The sequence below is a fragment of the Styela clava genome, chromosome 2 (genome assembly GCF_964204865.1).
Source record: "Styela clava chromosome 2, kaStyClav1.hap1.2, whole genome shotgun sequence".
Taxonomy (NCBI): domain Eukaryota; kingdom Metazoa; phylum Chordata; class Ascidiacea; order Stolidobranchia; family Styelidae; genus Styela; species Styela clava.
The window spans coordinates 26416359-26443044 of NC_135251.1; the positions used below are offsets into that span (position 1 = coordinate 26416359).

General features: G+C 34.6%; 2 protein-coding genes across 2 annotated transcripts in view; both read right to left on the minus strand.

Moving 5' to 3' along the window:
• LOC120335263 (uncharacterized) overlaps positions 1-16579 on the minus strand; it is a 33950-nt gene extending 17371 nt beyond the window's left edge. Inside the window, exons 1-4 of the mRNA XM_039402748.2 lie at positions 16382-16579; positions 15217-15252; positions 12792-12958; positions 3202-3301 (exon numbers count right to left, since the gene is read on the minus strand). Coding sequence (XP_039258682.2) covers positions 3202-3301; positions 12792-12958; positions 15217-15252; positions 16382-16424 — 346 coding nt within the window. The 5' untranslated portion in view covers positions 16425-16579. The remainder of the gene's footprint in view (positions 1-3201; positions 3302-12791; positions 12959-15216; positions 15253-16381) is intronic.
• A 6316-nt stretch (positions 16580-22895) lies between these two features.
• Positions 22896-25831, minus strand: LOC120336336 (uncharacterized). Its single transcript, XM_039404000.2, has 2 exons — positions 25530-25831; positions 22896-24847 (listed from the first exon to the last, which is right to left on the minus strand). Exons 1-2 carry the CDS (start codon positions 25612-25614, stop codon positions 24402-24404), a joined length of 531 nt encoding a protein of 176 aa, XP_039259934.2. The 5' UTR covers positions 25615-25831; the 3' UTR covers positions 22896-24401.
• Positions 25832-26686: the final 855 nt, after the last annotated feature.

Sequence of the window (26686 nt, forward strand, 5' to 3'; positions counted from 1 at the left end):
GTTTCCGCTAGTTTTTTAAATCTGCCCCAACTTCCGTACACACAATATCCCACATAGGTTGATTTATTTTTAATTGTATAAAAAGAAGATCGATATGTTTTTAAGCACCTAATCCCTGTTACTTCTGGACATCATCAATGTGGTATTAGAGTTTCAAGGATCATATTGCATCATATTAGTTTCAGCATGTGACATATATATACAGGACGCTTCTGTCATTTTTTGAAAAATAAATATTCTGTATCTCCATCAGTATCCCATGCATGAACTGCTGTACAGCGCTAGCACATATAACTTGGTATTTGGTCATTTGTCTTTGTTAATTGCGGTTTCTTTGAAGTCTATCGCTTAGAAAGTTGATCGTATCGCCCATTCGGAAATAGATTCAACCAGACAGATTCAATGAGACACCATTTACAGTCTCACAAATTTTTTTCGGATATTTAGTAACTGATCCTAAGCTTTTTGTTTTCCTGTTTCAGAATTCACCTATCGATACACCAATCAGACCGTTGTTTACAACTATACATCTAAACACATATGTGTTGCCTACACTTTGCATCAAAATGGCCACTATATTTTAAAAATTCACATAATCCACACATGATAACGTTTAAAGCGTCAATGGTTCACTTGTCTCGGATTGGACAACGAAATGTAGGATTTAGACGACTTTCATTGAATTGTTTGGTCGCAAAGGATCAAAATAAGCGCAATATGACGCAAAAGAATTACACGGACCACGTTAAACTTCAATCAACTCAGTAAGGACATGGAATCGATTCCGGCCATATAAAAATTGCAAATAAGCAAACTCGTCGGATTTCATTTATACTTAAGAGATGCAAAATGCTATAACATTGAAACATATTTGAAACTTCCATTTCCAGAAAATTTTACAACACTTCAATTGACAATTCTAATCCGAAGTATTCAAGTGTTAATTAAAAGAGAGAGTTGCTTCGCAGCGAAGGGTGCTATTTGCCCACATATGACATTTACAAGGCGAAGCAACCTGAATGTTATTTTAACCAATATTTGAAGTTAATACCAAACCTTTCATGCATCGAAAAACAGCAATTAGCGTTATCGCATTTACAGTCAGCATCCTTCCTTTATGTGGCGTTGACAAACGGCTGTTGCAAACACATGTAAGTAAAAACCGTCTCAAGGTTGCTACCCGCAAATATGACGTTTATCCCAGTTGAGTTGGCATCACAATAACATTATTCCATCATGTTTGGAAAATAAACGTGGATATGTGGCACACACTTGACGAATATTAGTAAACAATGCCTGTATCTACCAAATATGGAAACAAGACTCTTCAAGCGGAGACGTCATCAATTCTGGGTGCTTGTTCCCAGAAAAACTTAAAACCGAATCTCATTAGTGGGCTATGATGAAATAACTCCATATTTAGAAGAAAGGTTTCCGAGAAATCTATATTGCAAGAAGGAAGTGTATTCTAAACATCAGTGACGCAATTTTCTCTTATCGTGGGGTAGATCGGTCCAACCAAGGTTAAAAAAATACTCGGTACATTACACATTCAAAAAGTTCTTACAGATTTTAAAATGATTCGAATGATTTCCTTATTTGACGAAATATTTGAATAAATAAACAGGACTGATGTTAAAATATACTCAATCTCTAAAAACTAGGGCTAGGCTGTAGTAAATAACGCTTAGGCAATGGTAGTTCCAAAACGTTGTCATTTTCCTAAATATCCAACAGTTAAGATTTGGCTGGTGCTTAATTTAATTAGGAGACATACTTGGTTAGCTATAAGATAGGCAAGTGTTTTCTAATCGAGCCTTGGGAGTACAGTCAATGAGCAATGTTCGGTGGTCGAGAAGCACATTGCGCGGTTCTTTGAAATTACCGCATATTATGAATTTACAACATGCTCAGATATAAATGCAGTTTAATGACATACATTTGAGAGTTTGATCAAATGACGTAATACATCCGCGGGCTCAACGTAATGGTATCTAGTTTAATCAAGCATGATCCGAGTAATTTACTTTAAATATACTTAACATCTAATATCGTAATCGAATCAGTATCTTTACAATATTTCATCGAGATTGCCAAAGTAACTTACCACCACATAAAAGACAAAATGATTCAATATATTGCATTTATATTGAATTGTGGTCAGAGCTAAATGTTATTCGCGTATATACTTGAAAATACGCAATTAAATTCTTGTCTAAGCTGTAATATTTTCAAACCATACAAAATATCTTTAGCAGCAACATGCTGAATTTAAATTTGGTAGATATTTTTTCCTGAATACACAGACGAGAAACTATTAATATGAATAGTAGCCAAATTGAAAAAAAAAATCGTATGAAAATAAAAATCAGATTTCTTTTTTATAATCATTTGGACGAAAACAACTCCTATCACAATATCTTCAGACCGTTGACCATTAAAATTTCAATTATTTTTAATAAATGGTATTGCAAATCTCAACCAATTCAAGATGATTTTAAGCATTGGTTTTGCTATTCAATTATCTACTAACAGAGGTTAGTAAAAACCCAAAAAACAAGAACATCAAAGATATGTTTCGGCCGATTTCTTTGTGGATTAAGTATCGAGCATTCTTTATCAAAAATTGCTGTGTTTTTACAATGTTGGTACATATCACATTATTGGATCGAGAGGAAGCTTTATTATTCTTAATGTCAGCGATCCGTATCCAAGGTTAACGACAACAAGTGCGACAGTCACAAAAAGTCAACACCGAAAAGGCGCTATTGTCACGTATCCATGATTGTCCATTGCACAGAGAGAGGAATGCTGCGGAAAGGTGGTACTGTTTGTTATTTATAAGTGCGGGAGGCAGCGGAATCACGCAATTCACACTTGGTATGCATTTCCATAACTTAACATGTGGCCTAAAGCCAGTAGATTGAAGCATGACTATAGGATCAAAGTGGCTAAAGATCCATAAACACATGAACAGTAGGAAAAGGTGCCAAAGTTGCTTTTATAAACTTTTCATATAGAACTAACTGCTATTAACTCCGAGTTCCAAAGTTTCACATTATTTTACTTCTATTCCAACATAACGAAACATGCAACTAATTTGACAAAAAATAATGTTACAAATGAGAGCACAAAATACAGAAGATAAAAGTGACGTTGTAATTATTTCAAAATATCTAAATTACCGGTAATCACTCTTACCTTTCAAATTGGTCTGGTGCATGAATTTATTATGAAATAAAGACTTTTCTGTCGGATAAGATGAAAATCCACATCGGCTTTCTATTGCGTTTCCATTTGCCTGAAATTAACAATAATAGATACTTAATATATTATAGCGAAATTCTATTTTGTTTCTTAACAATTACCAAAATCACAGAAAATTTGGTTTGAGATTTGAAATGCATTTATATAAAACGATATCTTGGAAAAACACAAACATGATTCAATATTAATAACATAACTTAGTTTTTATGGAGCATGAATAGCATCGGTCGATATCCAGTAGTTCATGCGCAAATACTTCGATGTTCTGCGATGTTTACGAAGTATTTGATATCAGTACACACAGTTTTAAAGGTGATAATGGACCATGTATTTTATTCGAATGAATTAACACAAAACTACAGTTATTGAACCGAGTTTTACATACGTATAGGCATGACAACAGATGACAATCAAATTAACAGGTAGGAAAGCTACAATTACCGGATCTGTGATCGAAGTATGGAAATAGATCAAGCGGTTTTCTAAATCATAGGCCGCGTTGGAAGTTAAGTCACGATCAAAGGAAGGCGCGTGCCTTTTGTGTTTAATTTAGAGAAATTACTTCAAAAATAAATTTTCTAATATGTACGGGAATGTTGAGCTTCCCATCCCCATCTCTTTGCAGGGAAAAAGTAATTCGTCTTCGAAATGAGTGAATTCGTTAAAAATCAGAAATAAGGTCGTTTTAACATTATATTTCAATTCGAAATTTCTCTTTTTTTGAATTATTACCAGACCACAAATAATTATCATCGTTAAGCCATGCAATATTATCGTAGTTTACCCAGACCGATCTCTATGAGCCAGTTCAAAGGACTGATATTTGCATTAGAGGTCGTCGTCGGCAAACAAGGGTTAAGCTATCAAAAGGACGGCTAGTTTGATTCTACATTGTCAAAAAATATCGCGATATCCACTAAAATCGTTATCAAATCTGTAAGTTATTCATAATCAAACTTGGACCGTAACTGAACCGCGCCGTGGTGACATATCCCATGTTTTCCCAAGCTCTATCATATATAAGCAGACAGTAACTTGATCCAATACCAAATTTTCTTATCGCACTATTTGTTAACTGAGGTAATAACTTTAAAAATCAGTCAAACAAGTATATTTTCTGACGATGTTTAATTAGACCATGTATAAGAAAGAAGTAGATTGTGTCGTTCATATTTGCACAAACATTGTCATCAAACCGGGACAATCGTTATCAATAAAGTATCCGGTTTGCAGACATTGGCCAGAACAAAGCATTGTCATGTGTGGCTTAGTTGAGTAAACTCGGTCTGAAGGTTCGTTTAATGTACAAATAAAATAAGGAACAAGGACTTTTTTCATTAAAGTATAATATGCAACATGGAAAAAATTTTTTTTTTTGGACACACTGCGCATTGTTGTGCGTTTAATAAGTACCGTCAATATATAAACTAAATCAAACACTGTATTCGCGAACAATGTACAATCAATTATTTTAATTGAAAACACTTTTGATCAAGCGATTGGTTGGAAAACGACGATTCCCTCTATGTAAAAGGAATATTTCCATTTTCCGGCGCCAATAATTTATACCTATACTTGTAAAGACATTTTAGTATTCTGGACATTCGGAAAAATAATAATAATTTTATATAATAATAATAATAAACAATAATATTAGTACTGTGAACAATAGACCGGTTTAGTAACAAGTTACCAAAACAAAAAATATCAACAAAGTGAACCTCCAAATCCTTATATAAAGAGTTCCAACCAATGTTTGGCTGCTACCATCTGTTGTTGAAATAATGATTTTGAATTCAACAAACTATACTAAATCTAACGTCATCTCTCGACCATGCGTAAACCGCGAATCATAATCCGACGTTAACTTTTTCAAACAGAGGAATCATTCACAGGTCACAGTTCAATCAACTTGAAAGGCAAAGATACTATTGTACAAAGGAATACCGTACGCCAGGTGCTAAATGCAGGCCAAACACAATTAAAAATCATATGCTATGAGACGATAGGAGAAGACAGTAGGATATGTTGAAGAAAACCTTTCATGTTTCCGATGGTTTTATATTTCAATCCAGAAAAAATAAATAAACATACCTAATGTATTATATATATATCACAATAGAATAAGGCTCTTTGATCTAGCCGGAACATATTATAATAAACCTTTTTGAAGTTTGGGTACAATACGCATCTCTTTGGACAATGATATTATCATCGGGGTATGTCTGTATATTGTCTTAAATATTGAATTCAAACACACATCGTTGAATTTATATGCACTGCCTTTCTCGAAATCGCTCTTTGATCGGTCATATAGCTGATCATGTATGATAGCATTAAAATATTCGTTTTGTTTTGTATTCAGTTGGTTAGGTTGTGCTTAACTATTTGTGGTATAGTAAGTTACTGTACAATACGTCGGAAGAATATAAATTGTTATGAAGTCATCATAATTATAGCCGACTCTGATATTCAATATCTTTCATCAAATTTAATACATAATATCGTTAAACTATAACAGTATATCATAACAATATGTTTCAAAATGAATAATTTTGCCAAATTCAAAAACTTAATATAAATACAGCACTGAAAATAAACATGCTTTTCTTTGACAGGCGTCACGATCCGCTCGCGAGCCATAGACGAAAAGCCGCATGAAAGAAGATAGAAAATTCCTTGCTTTTGCCAAATCTCAAGTTCAAAGAGGCCGCGCAGCATGTAATCCTATAATCCTTAACCAAAGAAGTCGAAAAGGTCTAAGGCCAGAGTAAAATTCAATAAAATTGGATAATAATAAAAACTAGTGAAAATCGCCGCTTTTTAGCCTAAAGGCGCACAGGAGCGCAATCGAAATATTTTGAAATTTCGAATAAATACAAGTTTAAAAAATCCGTAAAGTTACTGGAAGGTCTAAAATCACCAGATACAAAATTGCAATATTGCTCTCTCGAGGTGGTTGACAGCCAACTACAATTTACCTATGATACAATACCGGAAACTATTCTTAAATGTGAAAAATACTTCTTTCATGGTTTTCAGGTGCATTACTCATGTTACCTTCAAATTTATAGTAATATTACACATATTTCGTACAGTATTTATAACGATATGTAAGTGCATATAAGTAAGCGTGTAAATGGACCTTCCGTTTACCTTGATCTACCGAAGGCATTTCATTGGTGAGTCACGATATTTTGAAAGATGTAAATAAAATTTGATTACGCAATCTTCTGGATCTTCGCAAAAAAATAATTCGACAGAATTAACGCGATAACGTTCTATAGCAGAAAGTAGATTCATGCAGTCTTTTCTATTCAAGGTTTTCTCAATAGAAGAAACCATACTGTCAAATAGTGCTACGTACATATACCTAAACTCGCGAATAATAAAAGGTTGTGAGCTTGTGGCCAACAGAGCTTATTCTTTTTTCTTTACAATACATTTTTATTCAGGTTCTTTTATGGGGTTAAACTCCATTATAAAAGTTCTATATAATAATAATAGGGTATCTGTATTATCAATGCATATACGAATAGGAAAAAAAATTGAGTATCTGAAATTGTTTTCACCGATCGAACAATCTTTCCAAAAAAATTTATATATATAGCACAATTCAAATTAAGGTATTATAATAATTACGTTGTCTTATATTATGTGATTCAATTAACGCTTTAATTGGGGGTTTCATTTTAAAACTGGAACGGTGTAATTAATTCATTCCACATAACTGCAAGTCTGGCTAGTAATCAATAACACTTTAATTTTGAAAAAAAAGTTGGGTTTTAGCTCACGAGGCTTCCACGCTAAAATATTGTTGTTATTGACAGTATATCCATAAAATAAAAATAAAATAAAAATGGCGGAATGCTGCACGGAAGCGGTTCAACGCGGTCTACTTACCGAAGGGGAATCAAGTGTCAGTGCGCGGGAAGATAATGAGCTTTGATTGACTCTTTCATCCTATGTTGAACGAAGCTTACTATGGGCAAATTATTACTCGCTTATTTGTAATCGCCATCGCACGTCGGTAAATGGATTTTGAGTCAAATTGATCCCGCTGACTCTAAGTCGAAGTTATGATTTAAATAAGAACAAGCATTTTTTAGGTTGAATATTCATCTCTATAGACACGGACCGTTGGAAATATATTTTCTCGATTGAGCACAAACTCATACACATAATCGCATAAAATTACATTAGAATTTTTCCGAGTATGACAATTTAAAAACAATGTACCGCAGAGCATGGTTCACTTAGAACCTGTACTCTGCAATTTATTATAATGATAATAAAAAGACAAGGACTGATGGTAGAAGAATCAAGAGAGCCTTGGCACTGTCGCAAAATTATAGTTAAAAACCGTGCTTCCTTCTTCGGGAAAATTCTTCTCCGAGGGCTAAGCTCCGAATATGCGTGAACCTTTTAGCTCTATCGTGTTGCCGATGATCCTTGTCCGAATTGATTTATCACAAGGTCACGGGGCGACCTTCACAACCGTGTGGTCCTATATTCCACACATTTCGATCGAAAAAATAAACAAAAACAATTTTACCGATGTTATATCTTGCGCTTTTGACCGGACGAGGTTAACAGCACTTTAGACTTGGCAAGAGTAAGAATGCTACTGTTGTGTACAATAATTTTGAGTGGTACTACCGCTATTAAAAAGGCTTTGGCTTAAAACATGTTTTTTCTCTGATGCATCCATCGCAAAAAAAGCATATCATATTTTTGTCTCATTATTAGAATTTTGTTTAACACTTATAGACTTGATGAACGAATATTTCATAAAATGAAATTGAATAAATTGAATGCCTCGCTGATTCATTGAAATTAATATAGTATATAGTCATATCAAAGTCGATTCAAATAGAAATATTCTTAGTTTGGGGATTCATTCATAATAACTATTTTTGTTCAGCACCAAAGTAATAATATCTCTAAGACTTTTTATTACACCCCTCAGCATAATAATAACACAATAATAAAAGAAAATTCGTAAAACTCGCCTTCATTACATAGTTAATCATTCAAAGTACCTCGGTTTAATTTGAAATAGGTAAAAATGATCAAATGTGGAAGTACTTTGCGCTATCCAAATAAAGAATGAAAAAATCAATGCCATAGCTTTTGTATAATTCATCCCATTAGTGGTAGCGATTCGCGGGAGAAACTTCTAAATTTTTCTACGTATGTCTCAAACTCTTCGATCTATCCGCCAATCGTATTCGACGTCAAATTATGACAGAAAGAAAAATAATGCTTTAGATTGCAATTATGATTAGAATATAAATAAACGAACAACCGAGAAGAAATTTTGTCAAAAAAATACAAATTCACAGAATTAGATACCATTATTTATAACTACTGAGACTACAATAAATTTGACATAAGCGTATGGAGATTTGAATAATTTACACTGACCCTGCTTTTTAAATCCAATGACATGTCAATAAATCTCAAGTCATAGAACGTCAATACTTGTACTAATAATTTTTGCCTAACTATATTATGTTGATATAACATTATAATTGGATGGAAGCATTAGGTCTTGTAAAATGTCATCGCAGTGGCCAAAATAGATAAAAAAAAATCCAGAAATTTACTTTTGGGAAAATCGTGACTCGTTTTTATCAAAGAAGAAGTAGAATTAAGATGTTGGTCATAATGAAAATAAACCTGCAGCATTTACCCGCTCAGCGTAATTGCGTAATAACACCATTCGGCGCCTTATCGCTTCCCTAAGGGGTGAGACTTCACATCAAATTGTCCATCAACTGCGAGATAGCAAAAGTCAAAGTCCTATTACGATCGTACTAATGTAATCGACCAAACGTGAAACTTGCATGCAATAAAACATGCATTGAATTTACGAAACTGCTTGAATTGGGACTAGTGCGTCTTAGATTGATTTTATACAATTCCGCTCACGTTTATAACTCGTCGATGTATTAAAGATTATTCACATTCGACTATCTATGTCCATGACAGCAAATATTGCTCACTAGAAGTTAATTAAATAAAGTGGAATGAAGTCCGTGAATTTCAAACTTATCTGATTTGACTTCAGTATAGATAAAACGCTATCAACCACTCCCATTCAAAAGAATTCATCTGATAGAGTAATATGACAGTCCGAAGATTTGAACAAGAGTCATTCCAGTTCAAAAATATTCGAATGGTTATATGTAGTCTGAGAATAGACAACTGATCGAGGTGGCCGTCGAAACGCAGGACACGCAATCGATGGGAGTGACGTTCACCCAAACAGGACGTTACAGCGATAGCGCTGTTTTAGTGCATGCCCGTACGCAAATTTTCATTTAAGATCTGGTCGGGAGTCACTACGAAATATTATGCCGCCCAATTGCTGGGTATATCTATCCAGCATCAAACTCTTAATTCAAAAATAACGACGACGACAATTCATAAAACATGATGCAATTTTTTGTGGTTTAGAACCAGCTAACACAAGTTACACAACAATGGCCTACAAACCACGTTCTAGCGCCAAATGTAACCACCCACCCACCGCGATAAACATACCTTGTAGGATCTTGGTGATTTGAGGTTTTGATTCCCTAATCCTACAGAACAAACGAAACCCTATACTTTCTCGCGGTTTGAAGTCTGTCCTATTAACTGTTTCATATAAGAAACGTTGTGTTGGGTCCACATTACTTTTAATTTCAGTCTTAACTATCATTAGCATTTTGCCATATACTTGATCCCATATTCTAAAAGCGTCATGTATTTGAAGAGAAGATCGACCACACATGAAACATTTATTCGTTATTTTTTAAAATTTGGATGTCGCATTTTTGTTCATAAAAGAGTAATATTTCAGGATAAAATCATTATAATGTTCTTATATTTTTTTTCCTCATTCTGTGATATGTCATTTTTTATTATTTACGTTTGTCAGACCTATTTCATCATTTACCGACACTCCGCTAACTTCTTCATTCAGACAAATGATATCATTTCACAATAGCTAGGCACCCTAATCCCCGGACGTGTAAACACAATTGAAGCAAGTCGCGGTCCGTGTTATGTTTGTCATCATTTAAAAGTCTAACTGAATCATACTCTCACAGCGAGAGAAAAATATATATGGCTGTTTCATGCTTGAATCAAACATTGCAAGGCAAACATTTGAACAAGCAAAATGTTATTCACAAAAGACTTCCTACTACCACCTGAATGTAGTGTAACTCACTCATAGAAAACGACATAATTAGACCTCATTTGTGTTGTAATTAAATAATTACATTGACTGATAGTTGTCGGAATTGTATATTCAAACTTCAATGAAAAGACTTATTTATTAGTATCAGTATGTTTGCGAACCTTCATCGTGCTATATAGATAAATTGGTAAAATATTGATGCTATCTATATCTACTATTATATGTAGAGGTACAGGTGTAATCGATGTTGTACTACTTTTAATTTTCGATTATGACATTGTTTCTATTTATGTAGTTAATGCGCAAAGCATATATTGAAATCGTATCTATATCGGGAATTTCGGCGCAAAAATGTGTGTACCATCATGGAGGTAACTAATTTTGTTTGTCTATATTACATCAAATTGTGTAAAGGGACGGAAGCATATGGGCAGAGGGTATGCATATTCACTTGGCTAACACAGACAGTTCCCGAACTCGTTATAGAACTAAAATAAGGAAAATCGGAATAAAATTATGGCCTGACCCTAACCTGGTACACACACTACGGAAGTACCGGAACTTCTATTCTTGCATAGTAGTACTGTTATATATAAAACCTATGAACACTATCTTTTCAAAAAACAACTAAAACGATTGGTCAATTGAATCACCCGTTTCCGAAAGTGGCAATAAAAACAACGTCAAGTGTATACGTCACGGTCAACGTCAAACTTGAAATCCTTCGAAGGCGGTAAACGATTCAACCCGCCTCTCCCGGTACGCATGATTGCCCTTGAAGAAGATTTCGGTCTTTCAGACATTTCAACTCTCACTTCAAACGTGAGGATATATCAAAGTCAATTTTATACTGCGAAGATCAAACGCTAGATGGTATTACACATATTACAGCATGTTCTCAAGTGTAAATTGCAGACGTTATTAGAGGACTCATAACACAAAGTATGCGCAATTTCGCTTTGATAAATTTTCAAAAATGCTAATTCCGACGCAAGTTGGTTTGAAACTTTTCCTCATTATTTTCATATTTGCGTGAGTGTATCAAAAACAACCAAAAATAAATGATAAAATTTTTTTTCAGAATAACTACCAAAACAATCTGAAGGTTCTATATCGCATTGAGCTGGATAAAACATAGTAAAATTCTTGGTCGCAGAATACAAATCGACATTGAATTTGAAAGTAAAGTACAGTATATTATTGGGCTTGCTTATTACGATTCAAATGTCTTCGGGTTGTTTGGTGAAAATGCCTGAACATGATAGACATGTACTACAGTACTAGGTAAAAGGTATCACACAGCCTGATGAAAAAATTAATTGTACACTACAGTCAACCAGCTAGTAGAAAGGCTACCAATTTATTGAGCGGGATAAAACACTAGACGACGAAATAAATGTGTGATTTTGTCACATATTGCTCAATGGAAACGAGATGAATAGGAATTGGTATATTTTATAGGAAACCGACACAATGAGCACCAAAGCACCATTTGAAAAAAGATTCACCAGCGGTACTAAACTAAAACTAGTTGTCCAAGCAAGGTATGATGAAACTGGCCGATGTATATATACTATATTCGAGTCCGATAAGTGGACAATGGGTTAGTGTGATGACAGTCGGCGGAATCTTTGAAATCGAATCCTACGATGTGATTCGAAGAAATTGAAAGACTAAGAAGGGGTGATCTACTAACTCCAAAAGCTCGAGTTTCCGCGATAGGTTTTCGGAGATTAACCCTGAATACATTCACTACTTTAAACGGTCCAATTGCCGTGTTACACAGTCGTAATTCTGGTATGTACATTATCGCTAACAAGATGAGCGCAAACATACGTCTAACTTTGATACCAGTCATAGCCCACTCACAATATTATGGGGGAAAATCCGACGAGCCAAGGGTTAATGTGACGACGACTAGGGTTTTGTTAACCATACAGAGGCAGCAAACGGACGCAATTTCTAGACAGATATTCTATCAATTACACTACTATAATATCATTTTGCAGATGGCGGCTAACGTCCACCGAATCAAACCTTCAGATGAAATTTCTAATTACTGGAGTCGCGTCTCAAGTTTAGGAAAGTTATACAAATTAGTGTCCCCTTCATTTCTCAGTAGCAGTGGCACCTCATAATAAATAAATCTTGGCTATTAATATTAATTTCAATTTTTGACATTTTATAATATTATTTGGAATTCAGAATTGTCAAATTTTAATAGAGAAACGTCAAGATATTAAAAATCTGGATTCTTGAAAAACGTTTTCCGAACAACAATTAATTTCGAGAAGAAAAGCACTTCTCCTAAAGCATGTAAAAATGTAACTACCTTATGACAAATCTCCCTTTGGTCACTTTCATTGCAATGTTTTTCTGTAATTCCACAATACAGGCATTTCTCCTGGTTATCATGGGTTGTATCATGAAACCCAGATCCAATTTTATTATTTCCGTTCTTCCATGTTTCACTTGTTATAGTTGGGGGATCGTTCGATCCTACAAAAAATTTATAGGTTTTATTATTGCCTTTTTAGTCAAATAGAACAAATCATTATATAATACAAAGCTAGCCACATAGTTAAGTTCACAACATTGTGAGTATGCAAGTTTATAGCCTTACCCAAGCGACAAAGAAAATGCTGGTACCTAACGAATTCGATTTTCAGTTGGATGGTGGGGTCGAGTTTGGGGTTGAATTTAAAAAAACACGGCTGTCTTGTTGCTAGACATGGTGACATTTTATTAATTAGAAAATTTCACCCAGGTCCAAACAAAAAAATTCAAATAAATAATATGTCAGATTCCGCAGAGTTACTAGGGTTATCTAGTCAGACACAACGATACAGTACTTTCATTTACAAATTACAATGCCATTTAGTATAAAAATTTCATCAGTGCCAGAAACCATCCAAATATCATGGAATACTTATTTATTAATAGTACATTTTGTGTGTTGAGCTCGGGGAACTTCTCACCTGAACTCCAACGCTTGGGGCCCAGACAATACTACTTTTATAACAAGGTTAGTTAATATGAGCATAGACCCAATACATTTCTTTGAACCGCAATCATTGAACTACCGAATTAATATAACAGTGTGAAAATTATACTGTAAAACGACAAGATCGATTCTAATTGGACAATTAGTTATGATAATAACATAAATGCGCGGAAGTGGTCGTCCGACAAGAGGTTTTTTGGTTTTCTTCATGGGGGTTCGTATCGGATTAAACTAATTACATTGAATTAAATTGTCTAGCAAAGTGTATCCACTGATGTTTTGTGTGTATTAAATATCCTTTCTCATTTTCGACGGTTTGTTTATATGAATCCACACAATCTATTGCGAGATGATATAATCATAGGGTAGAAAAATAATACCCGGCACGCATCAGCGTTTGAAGTCGGGAAAATTGAAACTACGTAATATTATGTTGTGAGTCATTCTTACATGTAAGTACCATATATGAACTGCTTTTTTATATATGGTTCGTATATGGATAAAGTGTTGGAAATTGGAATCGTAATTGGCGAAATATACAATACCCGGTCTGTACAATCAAGACTTATAGATCGAATGTTTTGGAATCGCGCGCGCATTGCCTATACACAAAACTAATCGCTATCCGGTTACCTTGCTCGACCATTCAATGGTTCTGGCCAAAGTCCCTCTTCGTGCGAACACACAGACCTCGTTGAGTTTACATTTACTGCGAAGACAAAACCGCTAGGATCAACAAAAGACATGAAAAGGGGCCGACACTGTTTAGTGTTTACGGTCAAAATCGTGTCGGGTATAGCGATAGCGCCACGTCTAATAATTCTAACAAAACTAAGCTTCATTAACGAGAACAAAATAATTGTGAGTTATTATCTCATAGATGTGTGATAAATTAGATAGTATGTGATGGTGTTTCTATTTAAATCTGACCATATTGCTCGTCAAAAACATTTTCCATACCGATTTTCTAGTTAAAGTTGTCTACATCCGAATAGTTGACACTATAATCCAGTTTTCCATTTATTTTCGATATTAAATAATTTAAACGGGTCTATTTTGCACTAAAATAAAATCTTTAAAATTCTTCAACATACTATTTTCGAACATCAATAAATTATCTTAAATTATTGTATTATTATGGTGTAGTCAAATACCCGATAACTAGAAAAAAAGGTTTGCTCCAAAACACTAAAACTTTTTTTTATATGTTTTGCTACTATGTTTTCCCCGGATTCTATCAAAATTATTTACACTTTTACCTAAATTATAGTTAGTAGCATGAAGAATGCGTAGCACTGATTGGTCATAAATGATCGATACTTCTTGAAGCGTACCGAGTACGGTTGAAAAACAGTTGGGGAAGTGGGTAAACATAGATGTAATGCACTTAGAAGATTTTGTGAAATTGGCAATAAACTTCAAAAACGGTTTCAGTATTATAAAATCGCGGGTTGTCGGCGTGCTTTATCTATGGGGAATAATAGCCCAATAAACGTATTGCTGTTAAATAGTGAATATTGCTCTATATCAATATTGATGTCGTAAAACTACATCATTGTCGTAAACCAAGCGCATTTTCAATACTCAACAACGCCTTTTTTGTTTAAGACTTGTGTACCCACCACCAGGCAAGGCATATGATGAAATAACACAGTTTCACCTAATAATTGTTGCATTACCGACTAGTCCTTCATACGAAAACGCTGGATCTTTGAACCATGCTAAGTTTTATAAATTGTGAAGTAATTCTTACCTTCTGGGGCCTGTCTCTTTCGAACGCTTGGAAACCCTGTAAAAAAGATGAGTGATTTATATCAAAATATCTGAAGAGAAAATACAAAAACATTGATTCTTCCGTTTATGGATGGATAATAGGTACAATCGGTGAAATGATGAGTAGAAATAACTCTTTCAATAGCAGCATTCTCAGGCGAGACCCGAAAGCCATAAAAATAAATTTAACTTGAAGTAAAAAAAGTTGTCTTACAATGACAGATTTTTATCAAAAATATGTAGGGATGGGAAATATTTGTTTAAAATTAACATTCATAATTCATCCAACTTCATATTATTGTAATGTTACTACTATATATTTGTTACATTTAAAAAAAAATGCGAATTAATAGGTACCTTTAGAATTGATAATTTATTTTGCTGCCAACTGCAATATTATGACTGTACATTAAATTATAGAGACCGTGGAAATTGCTGCTAATTTATTTTAATAGAATGTTCCAGGTTTGATGTCCTTTAGAGAAAATCATTAAATCAACACAAATTAGTGTAGAAAAGTACAGAAACTCCCGAAAAAGATCAGGATACAAGATATTATCTCCAGTACGAGCGTTGGATTTACTTAGCATTAAGCTTCCAAACGCGAATTATAATAGGCTACAGAAATGTTTTGATTGATTCTTCGTTAGCCAATCGGAAACTACTTCTCCGTGCACTCGCCGTTGGTCGTCTGTTATATAATATTAGTTAGGCAAATATGTTTACCCCTTGAGGCATCGAGTTAAAGGTCGATTTGAACTAAGGTGCGATCATTCCAGTGTTCGGAAACAATATTTTGATTACGGAAACTCAGCTAGATAAATTGTGACATGCGATGTTATGTTAACTGATTGAGAGTCATAGACAACTTTGGAAACGATTTAAATTCAAACGAGTAGTGGCGTTTTGACACTCGTTGCGATACCAAACGTTGAAATGCCCTTTTTTCAAATAGCCATCATTTCAACATTTGTAGCTTTACAGCTCATTTTTTCAGGTTGTTCCTTTGCCTATTAGAATTCTTGAAACTCACGGCAGATAGCATACACAGACAGTACTAAGTTCTAATGGTAACATTAAAGTTTTTGGACTGTAATAACAGTTGCCTTTTGTGTACTAGTTAACGGTAGTTTTTTTTTACATACTTTGGCCCCGACGTATCCTTGGTTTACTGTGCTTCGCTCCCATCACCGCCAGTCTATCCTTCGGAATTTAATCAGACAAAAATTCATTCAGTAGCAACAGTAGTTGTGAATAAAATCCGATATAGCATATATAAATCCGCTGATTCGATTACAGATTGGTTCAAACAGTCAACCTAACTCTAATGAAAGAATGAAACAGAAATAAATTAACCTAATTTAAGCACTGTTTGACGAGTTTATTTCAAGGGTCCACTTGATGAATGAACATCAAAGTATCTCGACCGACTAACAACTCTACACTTCAGTCTTTTGAACTGACCGCAGATTTACTTTTCGAATATTTGCAACCTAAGCTATTTGCCAAATTGGCAATACAATGATAACGATATCCTGGCAATGTATACTGGCACATTTGAAGGACTACTTGAATGTTTGCTATGCTTCTTCCGATAACGTATCAAACACTGGAGGTTATCTGTGGGGAGAATGTGAATATATACAAAATATCCTAATTACTGAATTACAACAAATGCCGTAGTTTATTGTAATTCAGTATAACATTGGAATATATTATATGGATCAACATTCCTGCTCACCACAATTCGCGGATACAAAGTCCACTTTCTACTTTTAATAAAAAAAAATTCTGTAGATAAATTTTTGATCCTTCCTGGCTAAGTGTGTATTATCAATCCTGAGCGCCAATAATATTCATAAAAACGTCCCGACGTTAACGTCAAATCTCCCTAAAAACCTACTGTTCCTGCCAAGGGAACAAACCATTCTAACACCCGGCGAAAGTTACTCAGTCGGGGCAAAATAGAACGAGAGAGCTCCGCGAACCTTCCGCCGTGTTTACTCTGGCCGCGAGACCGCGGAATGCTAGATCAAAAGAAACGAGAAAAAGAAAATAAGCGGCCTTTGAAGTCTGTCAGAGCCGCTCATTTGCCTTCTTTGTTTGCACGAAAGATTGGTTACGATCGGACTGGCCATGTTTGTGCTGGTTCGCTGTGTGACCACAGCACTTTGTTGATTTGGGAAAGACTTTAGCGTACGTTATTATCGTGGTAGAGTTTAACATTTTGCTACTTAGTCAACAGTTACGAGAAATGGTCCCCTCTGGCCTAGGGTATTTTTAGGAAAGAACTTCCGATTTGCCGAAACAAGTTTGTAAAGTGTTTTAAGAAAACTAAATGTTTGTGATTATAAGAACAGACACTTTTGAGTGACTTCGATACTCCGGTATGTTCGATACATTCGGCATACATTGGAATGATTGGGCAATTGGCAAATGGGTTAAAACTACAACAACGAATGCTGAATTTTTTGTGTTCTATATATTCTTTGAATCCTATCGTGTATTTGATATGTGAAATACATAGGTTATTATTTTTTCAATCGTGCTCATCGTCCAAGACGATTCAAGTCCTTCCAAATTAGTTGCCCTCTGTAATGAATGTAAACATGCTACGTATACGTATATTTGTTTTGTTGAACTTATTGAAATCGAAGTCATTTATTTTCTCATGTGGTTCGTTATTGCGAAATATATATGTGGTTCACGTTACCCGTTTACCTGCTACGACCTCCACCACCAAGTACCTAACAACCAGCCTTACTTGTCCTTTACGGTCTGTTTTGAATATATGCGGTTTTTACATGAAGAAATATTTCACATCTCTATCTCTACCTAGTGTAAATATGATAATGTTGATATGACACTAAACTACTTTCAGCAACTTGCAAACAATGTGGAATAAACGTTTCTGACTATCTTTTTCTTTTATTCGGAATATTGGAATTGTGTTGATAAATGTGAGGCCTATGTAAAGCTAACACAGGTTTCCTCATAATATTCCTCATTTGCAAATCTCATACGTTGAATTTTATCGACTTTTTATCAGTGTTCGATCTTCATTGCCATTACGATCATATTATTCTATTTTCGAATATCATCAGATTTAAATAATTATTTTACTAAGCAGGCGACTTTTACTAAGCCTCTGAGATTTAATTATCCGAGGACACAAGTTTGATTGCCATGATTCCGTCAACAGGATATAAAATGTATTCGCACTTTGCAGACGCGCAACAAACAGGGGATAACAATCTGTATTTGCAAAGATAATGCAATGTTTCGGCGAAACAAATGCCAAATTGTCGCCAATCAAATACGCTTTGGTATATATAATATTGGGGAGTATTGCGATGCGAAAATTAAATTATTTATCAAATTGCGACAATGGCGATTTGTACAAGTTTTCAATCCATCCGAGTTTTCAATAACCTTCATATGATTTGTTTAATATGATATGTATTTGTTTACATTTGAATGAAATTTGACTTAAATTGATGCCAATTACCCATCTACATCGCGCTTTTATGGTAATCAATTTCATGTATCCACTAGAGATGTACCGATACCACTTTTGTCGCCGATACCGATACCGATCCGATACCAGCTAAAAACGCCGATACCGATACGCCGATACTATAAGAAGGCCGATATTACCGATATTCCGATACCGATACTATGTAATTATTACTTAATTAGGGGTGCTGTGTAGGGCAGACGGGTTAAAACAATGGTCTATGAGCGTTGTTCATAGTACACATTATTTCAGATCGAAAAAAAAAGATATATCACATAATATGAAATTAATGTTTGAGTTTGCTTTAACTGATTAAGATACATTGTACAGTAACGCTAGTAATCTCGGTTTTCAATTAGAAAACTCATAAGCCGGGATGTCAAATTTGAATTTAATGTTAATATCGCGACCTTCGAATATCGTTATTCGTGTTTAAAAGAATATCGAATATCACCCACATATTCTAGCGCCGCCGTCCTACGTTCAAATTAAAAGCATTTTACAAATATTGTATTTCGTGGCTAATCGTAATCGTCGACGCAACAAGTCAATGCCAACATGAATAAAGAATATCAATCAGCACCAACAAAAAAAAGGCCTACCTATAACCGTCGAGGAGGTTTTTTTAGTAAAAATAACATGATCTCTTTCAACGAAATAGATTTTATAATATTTTACAATTGCAATCATATATTTTGAGACAGTCTAGGGCTAGGCGGTCATGTCAATATATCTATCAAGTAGTTGTGTAGTTAAACAAAATTAATACCTGCGTAGAGAGATAATTGTGTCGGAATTTAGTTTATCGATGTCGACGGACTAAATGACACACGTACTTGACGACAAACAGTCAGAATTTATACCCGTGCCAAAAGTCTATGTGCCGTTAATAAGGACCCCAATTCCACTGTATGATTTAAAACCGGGCGCCTGATTGCTTTTTGTTATGTGCTGTGTTGATATATTTCTTCATAATTACTATGTAATTACTATGTAATATTAAAAATGTCAATATAAAAATTTGACAGCGAAAATATCTAAATTAGTTGAGCTAGTTTGGCTGATAAATAGCTAAAAACACGATTCTCTCACGGGGGTGGGGACATGTATGGCTCATAGCTCACAATCTCTCCAGACAAAAAATAAATTAAAAAGTAGTATTCCAACTAATCTTTTAAAACATTCTGGACCATATCAAAAAGTTGAATATATCGGAAATATCGGCTTTAATCTAACCGATACCGATACATGGCCGATACCGAAAAATTGCCGATACCGATACCGATACATCGGTACATCTCTAGTATCCACATATTCTACCTCGCCATCCTACTAATAATGAACTTGAAACATTGCTTGTTTATTGTTGGAACATTGTTAGATTTCAAATATGTGTCATCTAAAAGTTTATTATGTCACAAATGTATTTAAGCACGTGTCTAATCGATACGTTGAAAGTTTTGCTTTCAGACCGATTGTCGGCACATCAAATATCTATTAGGTTGTTAATCTATGTGGAAGTACCCCAGGTGCTCGATGTTATTTTGGCTCCAAATTGTATGTATGACGATTAAAATAGCATGTGAACTTGATCTCGTTGAGTACTTAGGACCGCAATTTAATAAGGATCACTTTGAATTTCTGCTTCTGTGACTATCTGTTGCGATTAAGCACTTTCAAGTCGTACTAAATTGATTTTATGGGATCATACCCAGCACAGTCGAAAACGTTTATATTTATTATACAATACACCATAGTCTCAAAGACTACCAGTGAAAAAACTTCGCTGAACAATAAATAAATTTAAATATTTATGAATAATGGACAACGCTATTGAAACTGGAAATTTAATTTTAAAGTCACTATAAATCATGAGCACAAAACTTCCTATAATGTACCGCTGACGTAAATTTCAAATCAAAATCCATTATTTCGAGAATTATACTATATTTTAAATTTGTCGGCCTTTTCTTTAATCGTAACAAAAATACAGCAGCAAATCTTTCATCTACGTATAACTTGTTGTAATGATCGAATTTTTGATTTTGAAAACTATGCAAAATAGGAAGAGACATCAAACGTGCCGTCGATAATTCTCGTGGTGATCGTTTTGCGAATGGAATCAAATTGAATTTCGCCTAGCCCAAAATTATCGTATAGTTATATGGATGGTCAGTAATAATATTTCTCCGTTTTTAGTCTAGAAACCAATTAGATTTTTACTGGGCCTCAGCACGCCATATATGCACGACAACATTGTTGTACATTCCCGTTGCAAGTGATAAATAATATGTTTTACACCACGAGTAAAAGTACTTATTTCAATACATTCAAAAAAGTTCTAAGATAGTTAAAGTTCTATATTGTGGACAGTCAGCAAAAAGTAGTACTTTTAGCCAGAAAAATCATTTTATTTATTTCAAAACTGTCTGTGAGCCTTATGGGATTATTTTTTGCTTGCCATGACGTCATTAAAAATTGCGCAATTTCAATTCACGTGTTGAATCTGAATCATGAAGAATAGATCAGCGTCACAGGACCCGGAAAAGCTAAGACAGTCCGGGTATCATTACACCGATACAGGTATTGGTAAGTTACATATATGATTTTCGAAAAAATGATTGTAAAATATTTCGTTTTGGCTTTCGTGTCCATTTATTTGAGCATAGGTCTCTTGTTTTCTTGCATTATTGTTATTTCCACTAGCACACCAAAAAGGAACATTGGGCAGTTATGGCGTCACAATTTTTAAAAGTCAATGATTCCAAGCGAGATCCTGGGTATACCAACGACCATGTTACTATATATGCAATGTGAGAACAAACCCCAAATAAAACGACACGAAAGTCGGATGACTCACTGCATTTGCGGTATTCATTGCGACTAATTCCGGAATCGGTCATCTGATCATTCAAAAGCTTTAGATCAAGTCTTACCACTGTAGCAACTTACATGGGTAACAGTAAAGACATAGCTGAGCACTGGCTTTGTCGAAAAGATGTCAGAATGAATGACACGTGATAGCTTAATATATATATATGTGAGAATAACAAAGTTTGGGGTGAAATATCGGGTGGGACACGGAGAAACTTTGACAGTAGTAAAGAGTAATAGCTTAATAGCGGCTCAGAGCATCTTTTTTTTAATTCTGAAAATTCGAAATCCATCGGCCCACTAGTTGAAAGCAAGACAATATTGTAAGATTCTTGTTCAAGTTCTTGTTATATAATACTATAAAAACTGTTTATAAGCCAATCACGACATACGGTTCATTGGTCAGATTAGTTATGACAATAGATAGCGGACCAGTCGACAATATATCAAGACAAGATGCTATTTGTCAGGTAATCTAACACAGTGGTTCCCAACTGCCTGTCCTTGGACCGGTCCGCGCCGCTTTTTTGCCAGTCCGCGAGAAATTTCATTGTTTTGTTGTTACTTATCGATCTTAAGATCGGTAAGTATGTTGATAGGTATTTGTCTGTTTGTTTGTCTGTCTGTGAGATGCACGCGATATCTCATGAAAGCGAGGTTGAATCTGCTCCAAATTTTGCATGTGTATTTATCATAGCTCGGATCAGAAGCTTATTGATTTTCGATGAATTATGTCGTATGATTAGCGAGTTATTAATTAATTAGTGATGGGACACACGGTGTCACTATGGAGTAAGAGCGCTGTTTTGGGGGATCCCCTGACCTTCGACGATGAGTCTTCGGCCTCCGACCGATATTCTCGTTTTTATGTCGTCTCAAACGATTTACCGAAAATGAGGTTGCGTCGGTTTATTACGCAATTTCTCTTCCGACGTCATATTGCGACGTCTTTCGCAACATCTTGGCGCCGTGTAATTACACTTTTCGCTTTTTCGTCTCCGACTCATCACAAATACGCTCCATCAAATCTCGCAAGATTTAGAAACCTAAAAATTGACACGCGCTCTTTTTCTGTTGTGCATGCCTTTCCTGATTAATATAACCACACACGTTCTGCATACTTCTTTGTTTGAACCAAAAAAACAGTCAAGAACAGTATAATATTCCAGTAAGATATGAAGTAATATAAGAAACACTGTCACAATATCTTGATAACAAATACACATCACTAAGTAATCGAGCAATCAAACTGTTGACCGCATTTTCAACCAGTTACTTATGCATTATGCAAAAAATATTCTCATCACTGGCTTTAATTAAAACGAAGCAGAGAAATCGGCTGCACGCCGCTGCAGAGTTACGTGTTGCAGAAACTTCTTTGAGACCTCGTTTGCAATCCTATATTGGAAACGAAACAGCAGCGAAATTCTCACTAGAGTTAATTGTGTTTATACATGATTTGGCATGTACATGTTTTTTTTATGTGAGATGCTTTATGTGTGCCTTTCTTCGGCATATTGGGTGCCCAGCACTGCATTTCATTGCGCAAATATATGGTCTTATTTTACGTTTCGCCCATTTCAATTTTTGGCCGGCACATTATTTGATAGTTTTTCATCGTGTGAAATGTTTCTAAGTGTGCCTTTGTTGCCTAGAAGCATATTGAGTGCCCGACATTGCATTAGATTACGCAAATATGTGTTATCCTTTTCTGTTCCTGTCATTTCAATTTTTGCCGGTTCGCGAGTACGTTTAATTAAATTTTATCGGTCCGCCAGGGTAGAAAGGTTGGGAACCACTGCTCTAAAAGACTAAAAAGGTGAGAAGCATCCAGCAACCTACAAGTTCAAACTTTGTGCCTACGGTCTAAAAGCACTTTACTCACGTTACTAGACTTATGCGTGGACATCAGAATACCTGAAATATGCTCTTGGTCGTTTGAATCTTGATGATATATAAATATTTATCAGATAAGTTTAAATTTGGATTTGCATATATTTTGTGAACAAAGTAACCTACTTACTTAGCTAGCATCGATGATATTTGGTATTATATGTCTTGCAGCGTTGTGTCGCTGATATAAGAATAAAAATTCGGACCTCCTGAAGTATGCGCACCAAGATGACGCACAACCTGAACTCTGATTGTGTACAGGTTGGGGTTCAGGTTATTCGACATCTTGGTGCGCATACTTCAGGAGCACCAAAAATTCTCATATAGCGTAAAATAGCACAACCTTCTAAAACCTCGCCTATTGAATTCAGTATTGTACCATTAAAGTTAAAAAACAACATTTTAAATTTTTATTAAAAAACACTAGAATGAAGAAATTTTAACAAATTATTTAATAAAAAATACGGGAAGAATATATGGTCACAAATTAAAATTGACCTTGTTAATACTGTACACAATTGTCATAGTCTTTTCTAAAATTTTGTTTGTATATGGTTGGTACAGATTTATTCACCTATACCAGTGGTTCTCAACCTTTTTTCTTTCGTTGTCCACTTTCGTTGCATGAAAATTCTGTGGCCCACTAACTTTCTCATGCAAGGGAAAAACTACAAGAAAACAAGACTATTTTTTGCCAAAATAAATACTTTCACTTTAATGATTATAATGAAAAATAGCAGCATCATTCATTGCTACTACAATAAAAAATTGACTATAATGACACAAAAGAAACTAAACTTTCCAATAAAAATAGTAATTTTTGATAGGCTTGTGGTCAGAAGGTCGAGGCTGAATGCCGATTATGCTCGGATGATATTTGTTTAAGGCAAAGCTTGAAAAGTTGATTTCATCTTTTTCTTACAGTAGCATATTACACCAATAACCACCAAAATCGCAACGGCAATTAGAATAAGTAAAATTATTCCTATACACAGAGGTGAAGGTGGAATGCAAAATCCTAACGTTTTGGATTTATTATGATTTGTAGTTGAATGAGATTTTGTTGAGACGCTGATAAATGTTGTATTTCCGGGTGTGGTGTTGACTTTTGTCATAGCAAACGATTTCTCTCCAGAACTTGTCATTGATATCATTCGTGGTGTGGTTGTTTTCGAAGGTGGCAACCCGTCTCCAAATGAGCGGGGTTTTGGTTTTCTTCTGTAAACGCATTCCAACTTCCTCAAAGGATTTTTCCAAACGAAGTTTTTTCTACATTTACACACATCATTGATGCAACTGGACAATGGTGGACATTCGCTGCAACTACCTACAAAAATAATACAGTGAAATGTTATTCCCTTACTATTTAGTTCTAGTCGAAATTCGGAGCGCCAAGTCATCATTGGTGAAAAATCTCTTCAGATCAAGTAAAGTTTCGAACGCAATTAAATGCTTCTCACATGTCATGAATGTCAACGAATATATGTATAGCCTTGTTCAACATGAAATGGTTTCAGTTTCATCAAAAGTAACAATGGCTAAATCAAAATGGCGCACAACTAATAATAAAAAATAAAGTAATTTAGTTCGAATGTTAATTGATACCACCATAAACAACGAGTCATATTGGAAGTCAGTTCAATAGCCGACTACCAATTTTCAGGGATATGCTATAAATAATCAAACTGCACTGTAAATTGAACGATATTGAGCATTGAAATGCAGTAAATTACATTTGTTTTTTTCTTTTTTTTCTTTAAACAAAAATATTAGCTGTTTCCAAGATATATGACTTTTATTATCTATCAAAATAGCAAAGTATCTTATGAATGAGTGCGCCTGAACTTTGAGAAAGATTTTTTAAAAAATTATTTAGCGTGAGAAATATCAAACGTGCAAAATCATTAACTATCGTATTTGACTTACTAATATATATGCTCATATTTAATCTATTCAAATATCACTATTTATCGTTTGAAAGTTAACAAAAAAGCAACATATAAGCCTACCTTGGACAGTGCTAAACGGCAGACCAAATGCATAAACCAAAAATATCATGGTTAATTTTCTTCTTTGGTTCATCATGACACACATTAAATCTTCTTTTCAGGTATAGCGAACGTTCTTGGTTTAATATTGACTGATTGTCCGCCTTTCCATTGTTTACTTTTATATGCTATCCGCAACTTATTCTTGCAGCATTGCAATTACCCAAATAGGTCGACGATGAGCAATAAATCATAAGAAACTTAGCTTCACGATCTTCGTCATTCGAGAGGTCCTTAAAAGGATATGAGTAAATACACCTTGCTATTGTCATACGAAGAAAAAAATGAGTCAAGCAATGATGGAATTTTGCAAGTGAGTAGCCTACCAATACAGTGAACGACTAAAAGGGGAAAAAACACCTGATGTTTTCCTATCGTATGGCAAAGAGTTAGATTAGAATTTCTGGTAGAGTACTTGGTTTAGAAGAAATTCCTAATCACCAAAATGGTATTTCCACTCATCATTATCGTTCTCTGTACTCCGGAAAATGTGTCACTCGGTCTATAATAATGGGGGATTCCGCCTATATACTAGGAGAAAAACAAAATGGTATTACTGTCGTTCAAACCAAGAATGTTTCATCTTAAAGTTTTCTGACCATTGCGTCTCTGTTGAACTGGAAAGCAACCATCGATACCCACAGGTCATAGCAGCGACCTACAGGCTACTTTGTTTTTATGAGACTAAAAGATCTGAAATTTATTATAGATAACGTCTTATTACTTTAAACGATTTATGTGTAATAATGCCAATTTGAGGTAATAAAGTAAGGTTAGAAACAACGACTGTCAGGAAAATGTTATTTAATTTATACATTGGACACGAAATTCACTTATGGATTGTCTCGCTATTATGTTGTTCTTGATCTTGTTGGTATTTTTCTTCTTGTTGTTATGAAAAAAATCGCTTTTCTTATTCATTAATAGATCAATTGCTTTAAAATATGTAGTGGTTAAAGATTGTATATTTCGCTAGAACGGTATTACTTTTATTTATTTCTAAATTTTTTATGAATCCTAGGAGATCCGAAATTTCGCTATATTTTCATTTTTCGCCAAGCGAATAAATACTACGACAGAATTCGCCCAAAATCAATAGGCTTATGGTACGAGATATG